At 41.6% G+C, this 18,526-nt stretch overlaps 1 protein-coding gene across 6 annotated transcripts in view; it reads right to left on the bottom strand.

The window, feature by feature from the left end:
- Positions 1–526: 526 nt before the first annotated feature.
- Positions 527–18,526, bottom strand: part of LOC309692653 (polypyrimidine tract-binding protein 1-like) — a 27,066-nt gene continuing 9,066 nt past the window's right edge. For 5 of the 6 annotated variants that reach the window (XM_082511347.1, XM_082511344.1, XM_082511345.1 and 2 more), the window contains 13 exons: positions 13,934–13,994; positions 13,249–13,421; positions 12,856–13,002; positions 12,628–12,756; positions 11,985–12,095; positions 11,730–11,904; positions 11,130–11,207; positions 10,550–10,692; positions 8,997–9,030; positions 5,817–5,909; positions 4,329–4,545; positions 4,152–4,229; positions 527–3,707 (listed from right to left, as the gene is read on the bottom strand). In XM_082511347.1, the coding sequence (XP_082367473.1) occupies positions 3,575–3,707; positions 4,152–4,229; positions 4,329–4,545; positions 5,817–5,909; positions 8,997–9,030; positions 10,550–10,692; positions 11,130–11,207; positions 11,730–11,904; positions 11,985–12,095; positions 12,628–12,756; positions 12,856–13,002; positions 13,249–13,421; positions 13,934–13,946 (1,524 nt within the window). In that variant the 5' untranslated portion in view covers positions 13,947–13,994 and the 3' untranslated portion in view covers positions 527–3,574. The remainder of the gene's footprint in view (positions 3,708–4,151; positions 4,230–4,328; positions 4,546–5,816; positions 5,910–8,996; positions 9,031–10,549; positions 10,693–11,129; positions 11,208–11,729; positions 11,905–11,984; positions 12,096–12,627; positions 12,757–12,855; positions 13,003–13,248; positions 13,422–13,933; positions 13,995–18,526) is intronic. The other variant, XM_082511346.1, reaches the window with a different exon arrangement.

Genomic DNA, 18,526 nt, shown 5'->3' on the forward strand with positions numbered 1-18,526 from the left:
TTATTAGAATTGCCACACTGTTTTCAGAGAGAAATGCGTGAAACCTGCTCTAACACTTTGTTTTTCAGTCACTATGTTCTGCTCTTGGCATAATGGTTGTTTTTACTGATGTGAACTGGCTGAATCTTTGTATATGAATTCAAATGTATTATTAATGGCGACATTGCAGTAATTTCCCTAAATTAGTCCATCTCATAGAATATAAGTAAAATACAACTTATTTTCTTATATTTTACTGCACTGATCCAGTGTAACCCAGTAACCTCCTGCCTGTTTAAGTAAAAAGTTAGAAGCACCCAGTGTAAAGCCAAAAGTTACCTTGGATCAGACTAAATTCTGGTTGGCAGTATAAGCTTCAGGTACTTCTATCAGAAGTCATATCATCAATAAACACTCATTAAAAAGCTGTTAGCCATGACTGATCAATGTCATCAAACAAAGTGATTAACATGAACAAACAACTCTACGCACACATGTGAAAGACTGATATAAACCGCACTGATGACAGATAACAAAAGCTTAGAGGTTTAGATTAAAAAGTGATTTAATCTTTCTTTTAGACACAAACAATGTAAGGCTCAGAACCAATTTCACACTTTAATCAAAATATACAGATTTCATCAGATAGAAAACTGACAATCGCCTTTTAGACACTGAACTGTGGTATAAAACGTGTATGTACAGCTGAATGCCCCTCCCTCCTGTTACTGACTGGTCCCATTCCCACCTCACCTGACCAGGTTTTGTGATGCATTCCAGTCACCTGTGGGATCTGTCCCAATGGAAAGGCTGCAGTTATAGATTAAAGGGAACTGTGTCCTAATATGTCTCCCAGCCTCCATGTAGTGATGAACAGCATGCAGCACGTCTATCAGTTTGACAGGTGAAGGTCCCTGACACTGTGGTAACCGCAGTCAGGTTCAGCTCAGACTTGCACCTCACATAATCAGAAAGGTTTGAGCTTTACATTGTGTGAACTGCAATGAGCTGGTTTATCACAACCCTGAACTGCACATCACAGTCTGATAGTGGAAGAAAATGGACAGTTTAAGTTGATCAATCGCCAATACAAACACCCTCGTGTTCAGTGAACATGTCTTCAATATCTGAGTTGGGTTTTTTGGGATTTTTTTTTTAACACGTGTGTTTAGGAGCTCAGACTTCTCTTGCCAACAATACGAACTTGAGTATTTTAATTCCGCAGTAAGAATTAAAGCCAATTGAAAAGTTAAATGAAAGAAGATGGTAAAAAGTGTCAGTACATGAGGGTTTGGTTGTTATCGTTGACATGTCTCAGAGTCCTGATGGACACATGTGCCCACCTGTTACGTATAGCTGTGAATTTTAGAAACCGTCTCAAATTCCTCGCACATCCATACAAACTCCGTAATCACAACGTGCAGGGACCTCGTAAGATGTACCTTTAGCCCCTTTTCCATTTGATTGACTTGCCAGGTTTTCCATTAGGTGATAGCTCCTAATGCCAGGTACTAAAATAGTACCTACTTGGCAGGGATTCAAAGGGATCCAAACAGGTACTAAATGTTATTTCAGACTGCATGCCACCGACTGGCTGGTCAGTGCTGTCATTTCATTTGATGAGTCATGAGACCGTCTCATTCACAAAAATCTAAACCGCCACTTTTGAAACCCAGCAACGAGTGACATAGCTACAAAAAAAAACCAAAAAAAAAAAACCAACATGTCGTGGTTCTGAGTCTGACAAAAGGCCACAGACTGACCAGCAGGTATACTGTTGCCTCAACTGCCACCTTTGTTAAAGCGTTTGTGTCGCATACTAATTACGTCACAGGGCCTTGGGAGGGGTTGCTATAACAACGATGACGCACATTAGGTAATACTCGATTGTAATGGAAAACCAGTCGATCCGAGTCGGGTTGTGGCGAGTCAATCCGAGTAGGTACTAATGGAGAAGGGGCTTTTGTCATGTTCAAATTCAGGTGCAACGCGGCTAGTTTATTTGTTTGACTCTGAAATGACCCGCCCACCTGGACCTTTGGTCTGGGTATGTAGGGAGGGAGTAAACAGGGACACAATCACCATTTTCTCCTCACCTAGTGACAAAGTGAACACACAAACCCTCCCAGCTCTACTGAAGGCACCACAATGAACCTGTTTAAATGAACCATGGTCAGTGAAGAATCTTTGTCTTTTTGAAGTTCAGTTGAACATCTGAGCAGCTGGAATGACAAAATAACAATATTCATATTAAGACACAAACAGATCAAACCAGCATTTTATGGTTTCGGAGGACTGTGGGCTTCCTCCCTGCCAAACTGTCACATCAGTATACAGATAAATTAATGCCTGATTACAACTCAGTGCTGCGTCAAAGGCACTCCAAACATCTGGTTTTGCGATTAAGAAATGAATAAAAACGTTCCGCATTCTCACAGGAAAATAAGAAAGCTGAAAACAGCTTGCAGTCTTTCTGTAGTCCATAAAACCAGAAACCTGAGGCAGACATATTTGTTTGCATCCTGAAGGCCATTTTTGGTTTCAGCTGTAGTGGATCACAAACTTATAAATAAAACCATCCAGAAAGGCGACACACAAGACAACCTGACCAGATTCACCAACTAGACAAAACATTCGTCTGCACGCCGTGAAAGGCCGAGCTCACAAAAAAAAAACCTAACACAAAAACAGTTATATCAGGAATGATTAAAATATTGCTACAACATTTGATTAACACATGATTGCAAACACAGAAATATAGAAATCAAAAAGAAAAACAATGCATTTAGGACTAAAGACCCAACAAACCTGCTAAAAAGACAATCAGTTCTTGTTTCACACTACAGTAACACAGTGGTACAAAACACTAGAGACAGAAAACGCAGATATATCTGTAATACAGCTCATTAACAGTAAACCTTTTCACTTTTTTTTCCCCTCTTTCTCTTAAACATGACATAATCACAGTCATTCACACTCCAGGAATAAGGCACAGGGATCATGTGAAGGTCTAGCCAGGCTTCTCTTTACGGGGCCACACTTGGACCTGCAGGCCTGAGCGGACATCTGACCTCTGATTGATCGTTTACAAGCAGAGCTGGAACTTTTAAAGAGAGCTAAAAAGGAACAGGGTCACGTGTAAAACTTGGGCTAATTTAAGATCAAAGTAAAAGTCTGAATCTGAAAAACGTAACATCTTTGGATAAGAAGGTCGACTTTGATCCCTCGGTGTGGGAACAAAGCCCAAAGACGAGATAAAAAAGTACATTGCTGTCTGAATTCTGACTAACCGAAGAACTCCGGCTTTATTGCAGAAAGCCTGAACAGGTCAGAACTACAACTTTATTCTCTAGTTTATAAAATTTGAGAGAATAAAGTCAGATTTCTCCTCAAGAGACCTTAATTCTGTCAGAAGGCAAAGAATCAGAAAAAAAAAAGCAGAAGCATAATAATAATAATAATAATAATAATAATAATAATAATAATAATAATAATTTAACATTAATCCAGACTCTGTGTTTTCTACAGACATGTGGTGGAATGATTGGAGTGTGGTAGATACTGTTGTGCTGACTCTAAGGATTCAGATGGTGGCTCAGATTGAGGATTTGGAGAAGGAGACTCGCAGGTGGTGGTTCTCTCCCAAATCATGGTTGTGGAATTCTATGAGGGACTCGATGGCCTCCTCCACAGAGCCCACCTGGATTAGAGCCATTTTATGGTCCTTCCTGTATGAGAAATGAACAAGAGCTTCCATTCAGACTGTTTTGAGGCAAAGCAACAACAGGACATTCAGGGGAAGGATGAATAGTACCGCACACACTGAACAAGCTGCTTGGACACTCCAAGAGGAGCCTAAAAGACTGAAGGAGATTTTGGTCTTTTACTGCAAGGGGGCACAAAGTCCACAACCAAACCCATTTACTGACTGGCCAGCAATTACAGGCCATTTAAGAAATAAATAGGAGCAAACATCAGCCGGCACAATGTGTTTTCACAACATGTTCCTGAAAACAAGGACTTGTACATATGCTAATCAAACAGATTAACACGACGAGACAGACAAACAGACCGAAGGGTGTGCAGGGCTTTTTTTTTTTTTTTTTTTAAATGGATGACACGAATCAATAGCCACGAGTTTAAGAAGCTGAGACAGTAAAGGAGCGACTTACTGGAAGAATTTGAAGGCTTTGACCACGGCTCCTGAGCTGGCAAACAGCATCTTCAGATCATCTTCAACCACAGAGGGGCTACAAACACAAGCAAAGTAGATTTGAGGAATGCAGTTTTTTTTCCCCCATCTTGGGGTCAGCTGCACCTCTCAGTTTGGAGTAAGCTGAAGGACTTACGGAATGTTGGAAAGGTGTAAGGTGGCAGAAGGCGGGAAGATGTTGGAATAATTCTTGGAGCCGGGCTTCTTGAAGCGGTGCAAGGGGGAGTTGCTGTAGTCTTTGGTCAGGCCCTGGTCCTCGTGCCCTTCGCGAGGAAGCTGAACGCTCATGTGTTTGGACAGAGTGATGCGCAGAGGCTTCCCGTGCAGCCGCTGGCCATTCAGGTGGCTCATGGCTGTACACATACAAACACAGCCTTTTACAGCCTGAGTCTAGTTCTTCTGGTCTCCTTTTAGAGACACTGTTCCAATGCAATGAACACTCCTCATCTCTTCCTTTTGTTTTAGTCTGGAGTCAAGAGCATTTCTGATGAACTGAGGGGAAAATTAAATCTGAAGACTCATAAAGCACGGATAAAGGTTAAAACCTTTTGCGTTACCATTTGTGGGGTAAAACTGTGGAACAGTTTTCCTGTGGACCTACAGCAATGTTCAATCATTAGTCAGTTCATAAAGATGTTTCAAAAACTGCTTTTGGAAGAATATGAAACTGATAAAGTTGATCACCCATTGTATATGTAACTATACTAAATTGTATCTATCACTGTAGCTATGTTAATACATGTCCTTCATTCCTTGTTTATTGTGTGGGGTAAGTGATGATGGGAATTAGGGGTAACAATGAATAGTGGGATTCAATAGAATGTTGAACATGGGGTAGGGACTAATAAGTATATTATACTTCTCCCTACTTCATTTCAGACTTAATAATTGTAATTTCATGTCATTTAGACTATTTCGTTATATTTATTTTCTTTTTTTTGTTTTGTCTGAGCACATACGTGCGTGTATTTACATATATTTGTATTTGTACATTTAAATGCAAGTATGTGTACTTGTATATATCGTTTTTTTTCCTGTATGTCTGAAATAAAGATACAATACAATACAAAAACTGACTTTATAATGAAACACGTTTGCTTAACCCAATGCTCACGACAACATTTCAGATGTTGAATAAACTTTACACTTCAGTTTGGGAATGTGTTTTGTTGCCAAGCTGAGGTTGAGAGTCGTGATCACAGATCACAAGTTGATCACAACAATTATCAACTTGTATCAGTACCAGTTTATTTGACTGTCAGCCTTAGTCAGTTCTTCTTTAGTATGTTAAAATTGGGCAGGTAAAAAGACCTGAGGGAATCAGCAGAGGGCCTAATTAATGGCTGAGAGCAACGTCAACAAAATAGCAACAACCCATGACGTGCTCCCCGTCAGTGCACCAGCAGAGGTATGAGGGTATTAGTTTTGTAGACTCCAGACTAAGAATGGTTTTTATGGTAGATGAAAGACCACTGTGACAATCTGGGTTCATCAGTCATTTAAAATTAGAAGATGCAGAAACAACACATTTTTAGACATTTCTGCAACACTCATGTAGCAGCACTAACTCTTTTAATACTCTGCACATGTGTGGTTCTCAGGTGTCTCAAAATCAGAGTGTTACCTAGCTGAGCCTGTGTGCTGTCAGACATCTGAACCAGAGCGTTTTCTTTCTTGTTGAACAGAATCTTCACTCTCATGACATCTCCATAGACACCTTAAATAAAGAGGACCGGGTTATTTGGCACACAGGAAATAGAAAAGCAACCCTCCCTGCCACCAAGCCCTACAGGAAGATGTGTATTGGACTGACTGCAGCCTGCCAGGCGACTGACCCTCTGTCTCAATGCTCAAATATGGCTTTTGTGTTTGAAGGGCTGCATACAAACCCCAGAAGTGAGGGGAGCAGCAGCAAACATGACTAAAGGAACTTACAAATGCGTGAACTCAGCAGGAATTCCTGAATGGTTAAATACAGGAAAATTCAAGTGAGGAAAATTAAGGGTCAGAGGGGAAAACCCAAAACAAAACAAAATCAAACAAACAAAAACGTGTAGGAGCTATGAATTATGGGACAAAAACTAAATAAATAAAATAATAAAACAAAAGCACTGATTGAGCACTGAGGACATGCAAAATGTAAGAAACCCCAGCATGCAAAATTAAAAACAGACAATCAAATGACAAGACACAATAAATGCAGCTCCTCACAGTGTTAGGCCCAAACTAAAAATTACATTTTTTAAAGAATTAAAGCAAATATTTGCTTTCAAACTTTCTGACTCCAACTGAATGATAACTGTGTACTCAGAGCACAAAGTTTGAAAGGCAGCGCTCGTCTAAGAGCTGGACCCTGAACTCGAGAACAACACGACACATTAACGCAAAGTGTTTCCTGTTGTGTTGAAAATTCCCATTACTGCCAAAATGTCCTAGAAAACAGAAGAGTGCCCTCAGCTGATGACTGTCTCTTGAGCGATTTTCTTATGAAACTGTAAAAATGTTGCAAATCTCAAAAATATGACAAAAGTTCTTTGCAGAGTGTTCTGGCTAAATACAAGGATTATTTATCTGCAGAGAGTAAAACTACTCTCTGGATCCTTCCATTATGTTAACTTTTATTACAAGTACGGTTGGAAGTATTTTATACACATTGCATATCTGTGCTTATTTTGAGTTGATGTTGAGTTCATTAAGGGTCTTAAGCTTCACTGGCGTGACTGTCCAGGTGATACATGCTGATGGAAACTAGAACATAGAAGGATAACTGCAATGCATGCTTACAGTACATATAATACATATAATCTAGGAATGTGTCTGGCCTGAGGCCTTAACTCATTTGGTGTCTCACTATATTTTATTCTACTTGGTAACAGATGATCAGAGTCAATAATTAGCCTCAGAGACCCTGAGGGCTTGAAGTTTATTACCTTGTATGGAAGCTGTTATAGAAAAGAGAAGTTCTATGTCTGCTTATAGCTATTAAAAATGTACGATTAACTGTGACTAATGTCTGGAACCTATTTTAATCTGTCATTGACGCCATGGGGGGGGCGTGTACCCCACTGCTTTATAAGTGTCCACAACATGTATTTTGGTCAGAAGACATATGTTGATGTTTTCTCCGGGCTGTTAATAAACTCAACGTTTGATTGCACTTTTCTGGGGCCTCCGTGGTTTGTGACACTGCTCTACATTGATCGATTTCGCGACACTACATAGTAGATACATACTGAAGATGTCAAATATATGGAATTATGTAGCAAAGAAATACTAAATAACTCTAAATATGTCTTAGATTCCTCAAAGAAGCTGCCCTTTGCTTTGTTGACAGTGCTGCAAACCCTTGGCCTTCTCTCAATAAGCTTCATGATGTAGTCACCTGAAATGGTTTTCACTTCACAAGTGTGCCTTGTCAGGATCCATTTGTGGAATTTCTTGCCTTCTTACGGTAATCAGGTTGGAAATATCAGTTGTGTTCTGCAGAAGTCAGGTTGGTACACAGCTGACAGCCCTATTTGACAACTGTTAGAACTCATTGTGGCAAGAACCATTCGGCTAAGTAAAGAGAAACAACAGTTCATCATTACTTTAAGAACTGAAGTTCAATGCAGTGACATGCCATCCCATCCAGTTTGCGTTTAGTTGAACCATCATTTATTTTTCAACAGGACAATGACCTTAAACACACTTCCAGGCTGTGTAAGGGCTATTTGACCAAGAAGGAGAGTGTTGGAGTGCTGCACCAGTCACCTGACCTAAACCCAATTGAGATGGACTGCAGAGTGAAGACAAAAGGGCCATCAAGTGCTCGGCATCTCTGTGAACTCCTTCAAGACTGCTGGAAAAACATTTTAGGTGACTTCCTCATGAAGCTCATCGAGAGAATCCCAAGAGTGTGCAAAGCATGAATAAATATGTATGGAAATAAAGAAAAACAATTAAATGAGAAGGTGTGTCCAAACTTTTGACTGGTAGTGTATGTATAACAGAAAACTACTGCACACCCCTGATTCAAATCCCCAGGATTGAGCTGCCACACTGAAGACTCATTTTTTTGAATGGACTGGTATGTATATAGCTTGTATAGCTCCTTTCATACAAAGAAATAAAGTGCTTTGGTGAGTTATTGCTAGAAGCTGTAGACTACTGCCAGGTAAAGTCAGTTACAAAGAGGGTGCTGTACCACAAAGAGTCTCACGATCTTCCACATTTGGTGGTCTATTTGCATCGACGCTGGTCTTCAGTTTACCCCAAAACTTTTAAATGGGATTAAAGTCAGGGCTTTGTGTAGGCCAGTCAAAAACTTTACTTTGGCTCTTCACCGAGAGTGACGTATGTTTTGTTTCAATTCCAGATACACTGAAGCGTCTCCACATCATAATACTCCCCCCACGGTTTCATCGTGGGGACAGTGCTCTTCAGGTTGTATACGTTCTTTTTCCAAACACAAGCAGTGTGTAGTCTCATCTCATCTGACCAAAGGATGCACTTCCTGAAAATTAGAAGAGGCTTTAAAAGCCTCTACTGCTATTTAGTTTCTACTTGGTAAGAAATGAAGGGTTCTGTACAAACATGACCTTTTTTGGCAAGAAAACCACTGAGGAAAAGCTGCAAATATTGTGAAAATTTCAATTCAACACACAAAATCTGACAAGACCAGTACACACCATTTTTCATTAAACCAAAAATAATGAAAAAGAGGGGGGAAAAAAACAAACAGAAACCAGAATTTTAATAAAAATTAAATCAGAACAACCATGTGGTACTGATAATTCAAAATAAGAAGCTAGTAATAACATACCGAAGAGAATAAAGAGGCAGTGGGGCGTAACTCTCTTTAAAGACAGCAGAGAAGGCAGCGGAGGGACAGGACAGGTAAAGGTGGGAGGGCAGGACAGGTGCAGGGTCCGAGGTGTTTCCATGGCAACAAATTAAAGGGGAAAAAAGACAGGTGCAGGGTCAATCAGAAGGTTAATTACCTTTGGAGGAGGGATCACATACAGATAATGTCAATATGAGAACAACATTTTTACATGAGTGCACAGGCGTGTGTGTGTGTGTGGTAGGGGAGGGGTCATGACATAGTTTAATATGAAAAAAAATTCCCGAATCAAAGGCAAAACCCATCTGTGAGCAAAACATCAGTGTCAGAGGAGACGAACAAACATGAAGTCAAACCGTTTAATGATGAGAATTCAGAAAGATTTCCCATCATTTAACAACCAGACTGAGGTGCACCGCTCTGTTAGTGGGGATTTCTGCTGCAGTGGCAAATCTACAACATTCCTATGCTGTAAGCGCAGGGGGTATCTGACCTGCAGCTCCCTGCAATGCCACTAAATGTCAGGTCAGGACAGTGATTGGCCTATTCAGTACCATGGATTCCTCCTTGCAGTACTTTGATGTAGGAGATGAACAGCTGGCTGAGTCACAGCAGAGGGACATAACTACTGGATCACTGCAGTGTGTACACAGGCACGTGACTGCTGCCACACACACATTTAAGAATGTGACGAATGCTTTTAAATGGATTTTAAAGACGGAGTGTCTGTATAGACAATGCTTAACCCCTTCCATTAGATTGGGAACATCCCTAACAGTGACACTCTGTTGGGGATGTTGGACTGTTAAGAACTTGCTTGACAATAGTCACATGTTTTCTATTTGGGCATATGAACCAGAGGGTGTGGGCTCCACATGACCAAGATCCTAATCCTAATCTGATCACAAATGGACTGGAGTGGGAGGCAGACCCACCATCAGCATCCTGATGAGTTAGTCAACTGGTATCCCAACACTGCAGACTGGTGCATGTACAGCACTAGGCAGGTAGGTTTAATGTTGTGGCTCAACAGTCCATCAGCGTCATACTGGTCACAGTGGGCCTGTATGCTGCTCACAGCTGTGGATTATGTGGTAGCGTTTAGAAATAAACCGCAGTGGTGAAGAAACCACAGATGACATCAAGCCGTGTCAGAGAGAGGCGGTTCTGAGGACCACCGCTGTGCACGTTGCAGCTGAGCTGTGATCCAAGCTGCCTTTTTTTCCTTTTTTAATTCCTGTGCACTCACTGCTCCACTTCCACTAACTGATTCAAACATGAAGAACTTTAAAATCCAGGTGGAACAGAGCACTGAAAACACTTTACATCTCACTCCATGTCCAAAATACTGAATGTTCAGACCAACTGAAGCTTTAGAAAACAAAATCCTCTAAAAAAAAAAACAAAAACAAAACAAAACAAAAAAAAACCATGCAGGCTAGTCCAAAGCTGTAGCAAGACTGGTGACATCAGTGCAGGTTAGATACAATCAGATACATGAATTAACAGCCTGTAGGGAGACAATCACTAACCTCAGGATTGAGATTGCTGACCAGCAAGACAGAGTGTCCAGCAGGGATTGGATGGAATCCCAATCTGGTGGCCCCAGGGAGGGACAGAGAGGCCAGGGCTCCGGGCAGAGCGGGGACCGCAAGGCCTGGATAGGGGGAGGACACTGGGAGAGTTGAGACAAGTAAACAAAAATCTGCAAGCTGCCAGAGATGCGTCACACAACCCACAGTCATACACTAAGGCTTCAACACTTCTGGTATGTGGAGAACAAATGATAATTGCAGATGAACTGATATGGAAAATATTTGCATCCCTGAATTAAATCATGAGACCTAACTTCCTCAGGTGCAGAGGAAGGAGGGAATGCAACAGGTTTCCCATGCACAGTGATCCTGAACCTAACCATTATTTCCACACTGATAAGGAACGCGTAGACTCCTCCCTAAGGATAAGCAACTGAAAACCCTCTAAAGGCTTCATCACAATAACTCAGCTGCTGGGTCTGTCTGCAGCTGCAAAGGTCATTCTCAAAAAACAAGGTGATCACTTTTCAAAGTGTGTGTCATCTAACAGACATCCTCTCTTAGCACTGACACTCACCAGCAGGCTGCAGGGTGAAGGCTGGTGGGAAAGCGTGAGTGGCTCCAGCGTACGGTGCAGCAGAGATGATGCCTGGAGCTGCAGACAAGAAACACCGGCTGGATTTTAACTCAGCAAAGTAGTGAGATTCCACCACAAATCAATCATACAATTTTTAACCAGGATGTGTCCTTCAATGCACATATTAAACAAATATGTAGGACTGCTTTTTTCCCCCCCATTCGTGCAGTATCTCTAAATAAAACTGAATTGAATTGATTTACTGGACTTTAATCAGTTTAGGTTATTACAGACAACTAGAATGATAATTTCAACTCAGTATTTTTATTCTTGCCATCTAGAGTAGTATTGCAGGATTCAGTTTGGTAATTGATCTTCTTTTGAGTTTCTGCTCATTTCACTGACTGAAACGAGCACTGAGAGCATTCTGATGCCCTTTTGACTCACATGTCATGTCTGCAGTGTCTCTGTGTGTGTCAGAGAACAACTTCCATACTAAATCTGTCCCTCAGTTCCACTGGTGTAGTACTTTTTTTTTTCCTCTTCTGCCTCAGCTGAGCACAGCTGTAGTGATGTTACATCAGTATGGTGGGATCTTACTAAAGGCTGCCATGGCCGTATGCTCCATGGTGGGCTGGCCGTCTCCAGTGGGAAGGTCTGGTCTGGTGAAGTCTCGGCTCTTCTCGTTGTTGTATTTGACGTTGAGACTGGTGAGTTTGGAGAAGCTGATCCTCAGAGTACAGCAGCCATTATAGATGTTTTGACCGTCCAGAGACTGAAACAGCGCAGCAGTAACACTCGTTACTTCTACCATTTAGTAGAAGCGACAAAAGCACTGGGAACCATCATGCTCACCAGTTTGGCCGCCTGGGCTGACGCGCCGTCCGGATACTGCAGCAGAGCCTGGAACTGATTGTTCTTTGTGAAGATGATGATCCTCAGCACGGTGCCAAACTTTGAGAAGATCTGAGGACCAAACAGCAGCTTAGTTTAGTCACTAAATAAACCAAATCCAACAGGCAGGACAACATCACGCTCAGCTCTTCCCCACAGATCAGCCGATCACCATACCGTCTGCACACCAAACTGCTAAATCTCATTTATGTTGTTTTAGCCTGCCAAGAGTTGCTGCACATCTGCAAGCCTCTTGCTAACCAACCTGTACTGCAGGTCATCATTTTATGCTGCATCTGGTTTGTTTGTGTTGCTGCTCTGTTTTGTGCCGAGTGTTGCTCGGGTTATCTTCTCTTTTCCTGCTAAAGTAATTTGTTACTTAACTACTTCTTAGCGGAATTGACAGCATGTCATTAGTGCAAACACCTGATGCTGGAGTAAAACAGGTAGAGCGAAGCACAGAAAAGGTGCGTGTTTAACTGCCGTTTTATTATAGATGAACTTTAGAACAGTCGGTTCACAGTTATTCTCCATCTGTCATGACTTTGATCAAAGCAGTGATCTACATACATGCACGCACACTGCTGTGGTGCACTACGGATACCTGGCACAGAGCATCCAGGGTAACGGGATAGATGAGGTTCTCCACCACCACCCTCAGTACTGTGCTCGGAGCCACCGCCGCCGTGTCCACGTGAGATGAACTCAGAGCCCGAAGAGCCGCCTGAGCCCTCTGAAAGAGAAGAGAGGAAAGGGGGGGGGGGGGGGGGGGGTTAACAAGGTGCTAGCAGAGGGACGGAGCTGTTAAGACGCTAACAGTCGTATGTGTTACCTCCTGGTTTGGGGAGTTGTCAGTCTTGAGCTCCTTGTGGTTGGAAAACTGTACATAGACTGGATGGTGCCTGATGATCGGCACCATGGTGGAGTAATAACCCACCAGGTTCTGAGCTGCTTCCTCTGAGTTCATCTCTAAAAAGGCCTAAGAAGAGACAAGAGACACAGAACATGTAAGTTCTGCTCACGATGCAGTTCCTCAACACACAGATCTGTAGACCTGAGAGCCTTAGTATTGATCAGTGTCTCTTTGTACATGTTTAAAAAAAAACCAAAAAAAAAAAACCACACATCTCAATTTGAGACGCGACCAAACTAAGTTATGTTATCTGGATCCTGTGAACTGTGGATGGAAAAGAAATACACTCTCACAGGACGCTGTAGTGTGTACCTGGTTCTTGGCTTTGAGCATCAGCAGGTTGGTGACGTCTCCAAAAGGCACTCCGAGGCTGATCACCTCCGCCTCTGTGATGTCGCTGGGAAGCTTACGGATGTGGATGACCCTGGATGGCACGCTGGGACCTCTTATGTCACCTTTGAACTTTTTGCTGTCATTGCCATTGGCTACAGAGGAGAGGAAACCGTTTTTTATTAAATGAATCAAAGCAGAGACAGGAGTCCTGGTGCTGAACACTCCCATCAGTTTGTGGTGTTTCAAACTTATTGTGTTAACACTGCTGATTCTGTCTTTATCATCCGCCTGTAAACCGGCATGAAACCATTTCTGTCCAATATTTTTTACATTTAAAAAAAAAAAAAAAAAAAAAAAAAAAAAAAAGTATTTATATGAGATTAATGGATATTTCAATCTGTTCTTTCAGAGTGCAGATAGTCTGTCTGAAAATCTGAATAATAATTATTTTTCTGATCGTTTTAAATACATATTTTCACTCCTGGACTCTAGAGGAGTTTTGTGTCATTCATAGTCAGGAATCTTAAGTCATCTTACACTATGAACCCCTTACTTCATCCCATGTCTGGAAAAACATATAACTCAAAACTCAATAAGCTAATATTGTCCATTAAAAGTTGTGCATTGACACAAACACCTTCGCGTGTGCAGAGTGGGTTCTGACCTGTGGTGCTCATGATATAAGGGCTGTTGGAGACGCTGGAGCAAAGTTCGTCAGATCCTCTCTGAAACAACAGAAGCACTTCAGTTTGACCTCTTCTCCTCAGTCAGTATGCACCTCATTTATACATGACAGGACAGAATTAGGATACCAAACAAGAAGTGATGCCTTTGCATTTTTGACGGGGACAGACGAGAGAAGATTTCATGAAGAGCAGTGAATGAATCTGTCCCAAACATGTGAAAAGCTCTCGCCTGCATGAGATCCTGTTTTTGCTCTTCATTAGCAAAACTTTAGAACAGTTCTGTGATTAAACTGCAGTTCCACACAAGTGAGGTCCAACGGCTTTAATTATAAAGACATCTCGCCATCAAACCAAAAAATTCGAGGATTCAAACTGTTTACAACTGTTGGGATTTTCATACATCTCAAGTTAAACTAAGTGGTGCATCGCTTAGATGTAATCCAAGCCTTCCTGGACAACAGCGGGTTAGCACAAGAGCACACAGACCCCAGCTGCTGCATTTAATTTATGCACTTCCTCTTCCGTCTACCTGCTCTGCAAAACAGCCATGCACCGACTTTTGGGATAAAATTCTGAGAGTCCTGGTACCAGGGCTTCATTTATATCTCCTTTATGATGATTATGGTGGTGGAAAATACTTTTGTTACAACAGTTGCAATAAAAATAATAAAATAAATGAAAAATACATAAAAATATTACAAATATATCATAAAATAATAGTCATCATATTTGGCAGATGGCTACAGCATATTATAGAAAGTAATGACATATTTGTTTCCCCTTTGTAAAACTGCCTAAATACAAACGAACATACACAGGATGTAAAACTATTTGCTAACATGTGACCCAAGCTGTCTCAGTGAAGTCCACATCCAGGTTTGTTAAAACCTGCTTTCCTCTGCAGAACCCTGAGCTGTACCTGACATCATCCAGCCCGGGGCAGGTTCTGGACTGCACTTCCACTGACTTCGTGTTTTAGGTTTAAACAATGTGATCAGACAGCTACTTCTTTATCCTTTGCACCAACTGTACACCGTGACATTAAGCTCTGCTGACAGGCTCAGAGTCTGATCCAAAAGTCGTTTAGTCCCCCTGCCGTGTAACTGATACATCGATTAACAGTTTGATTGTTTGTTTGTTTTTTTCCCAGGTCACAGTGGGTACAACATTTACAGCAAAAGGCAAAAGGGAAGAAAACTACACAACTTGTAGAAAATAAGCAGAATTGAGGGGCACACAGTAATGCTGCTGCCACTAGATGTCAATAAAGAAACAGTCTATAGCGGCCATGTCTTAGTCTTAGAAAGCAAAACAAGATGAATGGTAAACGCACCTTTCTGCTGTAGGTCATATTCACCCAGTCACACACAATCATACAGCACCATTAACTATGCCTAAACACTTTCTAACACACAATAAAAGACATGCTAAGCTCAATCGTTGCCCTTTCCAGCACACAATGCTTTCATGCCATTATCACTTGCTGCCTGGACTACTGCAACTCCCTATACTTTGGTATTAACAGTGATCTTTTCACCACTTGCAATTACTCCAAAATGCAGCAGCTCGGCCCTTAACAGGTGTTTAAATGCATGAACACATTACCCCGGTCCTGTCGTCCCTTCACTGACTTCCTGTACGTTTTAGTATTGATTTTAAGATTTTATTGCCTACTTTTAAAGCTTGGCACCTGGGTAGGGCTGGACCATATCATACCATTCACGGTAATAGGACTTTGGAGTTGACGTCACACCGCAATGCATTGTGGGAGTGCGGCGCCATTTTCGGGGTCTACGAATCAAAACAAACACACTGTGTTGGAACGACGACTACAAGAAAGATGCTTAAAAGCAGCTCAAAAGAGAATGGACTGTATAGAGACCGATTGCGTCCAGAGGCGAAGCAGCGGTACTTGCAGAAAATAATGTGCATTGGAAACATGGACCCGTATGAAATACGGCCGTGGAAACCCTGAAGACCAACCGCTATTGACGTAGTCTGACATATTTTCGTACCTTGTCCGTGGAGTCAACGCGTACAAGTCATCATTCAAACAAAGGTAAGTCAGCTCGAGTACTGCGTGTGAAATGCGTTTGATTTCATCTTATTTTATATCAGGGGCAGCACAGTGGTTAGCACTGTTGCCTCACAGCTAGAAGCTCCTATATACTTTTTTAATGTGCAGCACTTTGGTCAACTTCGTTGTTTAAAACGTGTTATATAAATACCGTCACCTTGACTTGAACTTTAAGCCAGAAAAACCAACACTGAAAGCTGGTTGCAGCTCCAAAATCCGTAAGTACCAACTTTGTGGAGTGTGGTATTAGTTATGCTAAAATAGAGCCTGCCTCTATCTATCTATCTATCTATATATATATATATTTTTTTTTTTAAATGCACTCACTGGGACAGATTTAACTGCTCACTGCCAGCTATTTAAAAGTGACCCCACAGTTGGCTACAACCGTGAGGTCACACTGCTCAGTTCTGAAACCTCTTCTCCAAATTTCACTCTTTATTAGCTTGGATGAGTTCATCACACTCTGAGCTCTCTCATTAGTTCAGCCACAGTTCTCACTGCTCTGTACAGTCAGCAGCCTGACAGCCTCTAAATGTATCTAATCCACTAATCCACCAACAACGCTCAATATTCCATCTGTGACCTGTTCAGCCTGCAATAATGATTCTTTTATCCAACTACAGTCTGCTAGCCACTGTACTAATGATAACAGATGGCTAATAATAATAATAATAATAATAATAATAATAATAATAATAATAATAATAAATTTATATAGCGCTTTTCTAGACACTCCATGTGCTTTACATTTCCACTATTCATTCACTCTCACATTCACACACCGGTGGAGGCAGCTACAGTTGTAGCCACAGCTGCCCTGGGGCAGACTGACAGAAGCGAGGCTGCCATATCGCGCCATCGGCCCCTCTGGCCATCACCAGTAGGTGGTGGGTGAAGTGTCTTGCCCAAGGACACAACGACCAGGACAGAGAGCTGGGGATCAAACCACGGTCCCCCCCCAATGTAGCTATCATGTAATTGCTAATAGTAAACAGCTAATGTTACCATATGTGTCAGCCAGGTTAACATGTATGAAGACCCTTTAATACTTCAGTGTTAATGAAACAGGACCTTTACTGACCTCTGAACTTTCTCCTTAAGTCCTGTTCAGTGTTATGAACGTTAACTACTCTAGCTGTTAGTGAGGACGAGCTGTGTGTCTGTCTCTGAAGTTGTGTTTCAACTAGAAGAGGTAAAGACAGCACTGCTATAGATGTTGTTCCAAATCAGGACCTTAATTCAATATTAAATGTTATTACTGAGAGTAGATTTTCAAAAGTCAAAACTACTAAAACACCACCATGCATGTCCTACATATTCTACTGTGCACCAAACTTCAGGCTAAAGTCGTCACTTTAAATTCTTTAAAGAACCTTTAATTTGCACAAAGTTTATGTAGTTACAATTAACACATTGGCACAGTTACAAGTTACCTTTATCACAAAACATCCGAAGCACTCGAACTCCTGAGCTTTTCAGTTGCCTACAGCTTTGTAAACTGTATTTTTGTGACTGCTTATAACAGGCAGGTTTTTATTCAGCTGCCTCGAACACACAAACCTGGAAAATAAGTTTGTCTGTGTTGTAAGAAATGCAGATTGGGTGTGGAACATGACCTGTGGGGATTTAACATGTACTTATTAAATGGACTGGTTCTTATATAGCGCTTTTCACAACTTGCCTCATTCACATCCATTTATACAAGCACTTTCTATCATTCACACACACATTGACACTGCTCATGCTCAGTGTCAATATGTGAGCAGATTTACCACCGCCCCCCCAAAATACGTTTCTGATATTGCCAGAATCTTTCCTCATACATGAGCCCAAGCAGGAGGTTTTATGTTCACAAATTTGTTGTCAACTTCGTGATCAGATGAATAATAAAAAGCTGCAGAAACCTGAGCCCTGCTCTGTCTCCTGTGCCACCCCATCCAGCCCCTCTATCGCCATCTCCATCTGTTGTCTGACAGATGCCAACTGCCAGCCTGCCCCATAACTGAGGAGCAAAACAAAAGAGCCATAGCTGTGCGCATCCACACAGACATCTGGTTTTGACAGACTGTTACAGTCAAACCACAACTCTGTTTATCCACATGTAATTACAGAGGACCTGCTGCTTCCTCTGGAGCCATACTGCAAATGGAATAAACTCAGGGAAAGCTCATCACTAATGTACAGACCAGAGTTTGGATGATCATTATGTGCCCAACTGTAATCCATTTAGACTGAGGGGGAGTTGTTTTTGTCTTAGTTATGTGCCTGCCAGTGATTAACGCAATGGCTGACTCACCCCAAAAACACTTTAAGGGGAGGATGAAGTACAAGAGAAGAAAGAAGGTGACAAAGACAACGCAGACAACAAAGACAAAGGGGATGAAGACAACACATTAAGACAACGTTAAAGCAATAGGTCTTCCACTCATCCATCACTCAAATTCAGGTAAAGCACATTACTCTACAGTGAGTCATTAGGAAAAGTACATTT

Source organism: Aulonocara stuartgranti, assembly GCF_965226115.1.
Source record: "Aulonocara stuartgranti genome assembly, chromosome: 17".
In the NCBI taxonomy this organism is placed as follows: Eukaryota; Metazoa; Chordata; class Actinopteri; order Cichliformes; family Cichlidae; genus Aulonocara; species Aulonocara stuartgranti.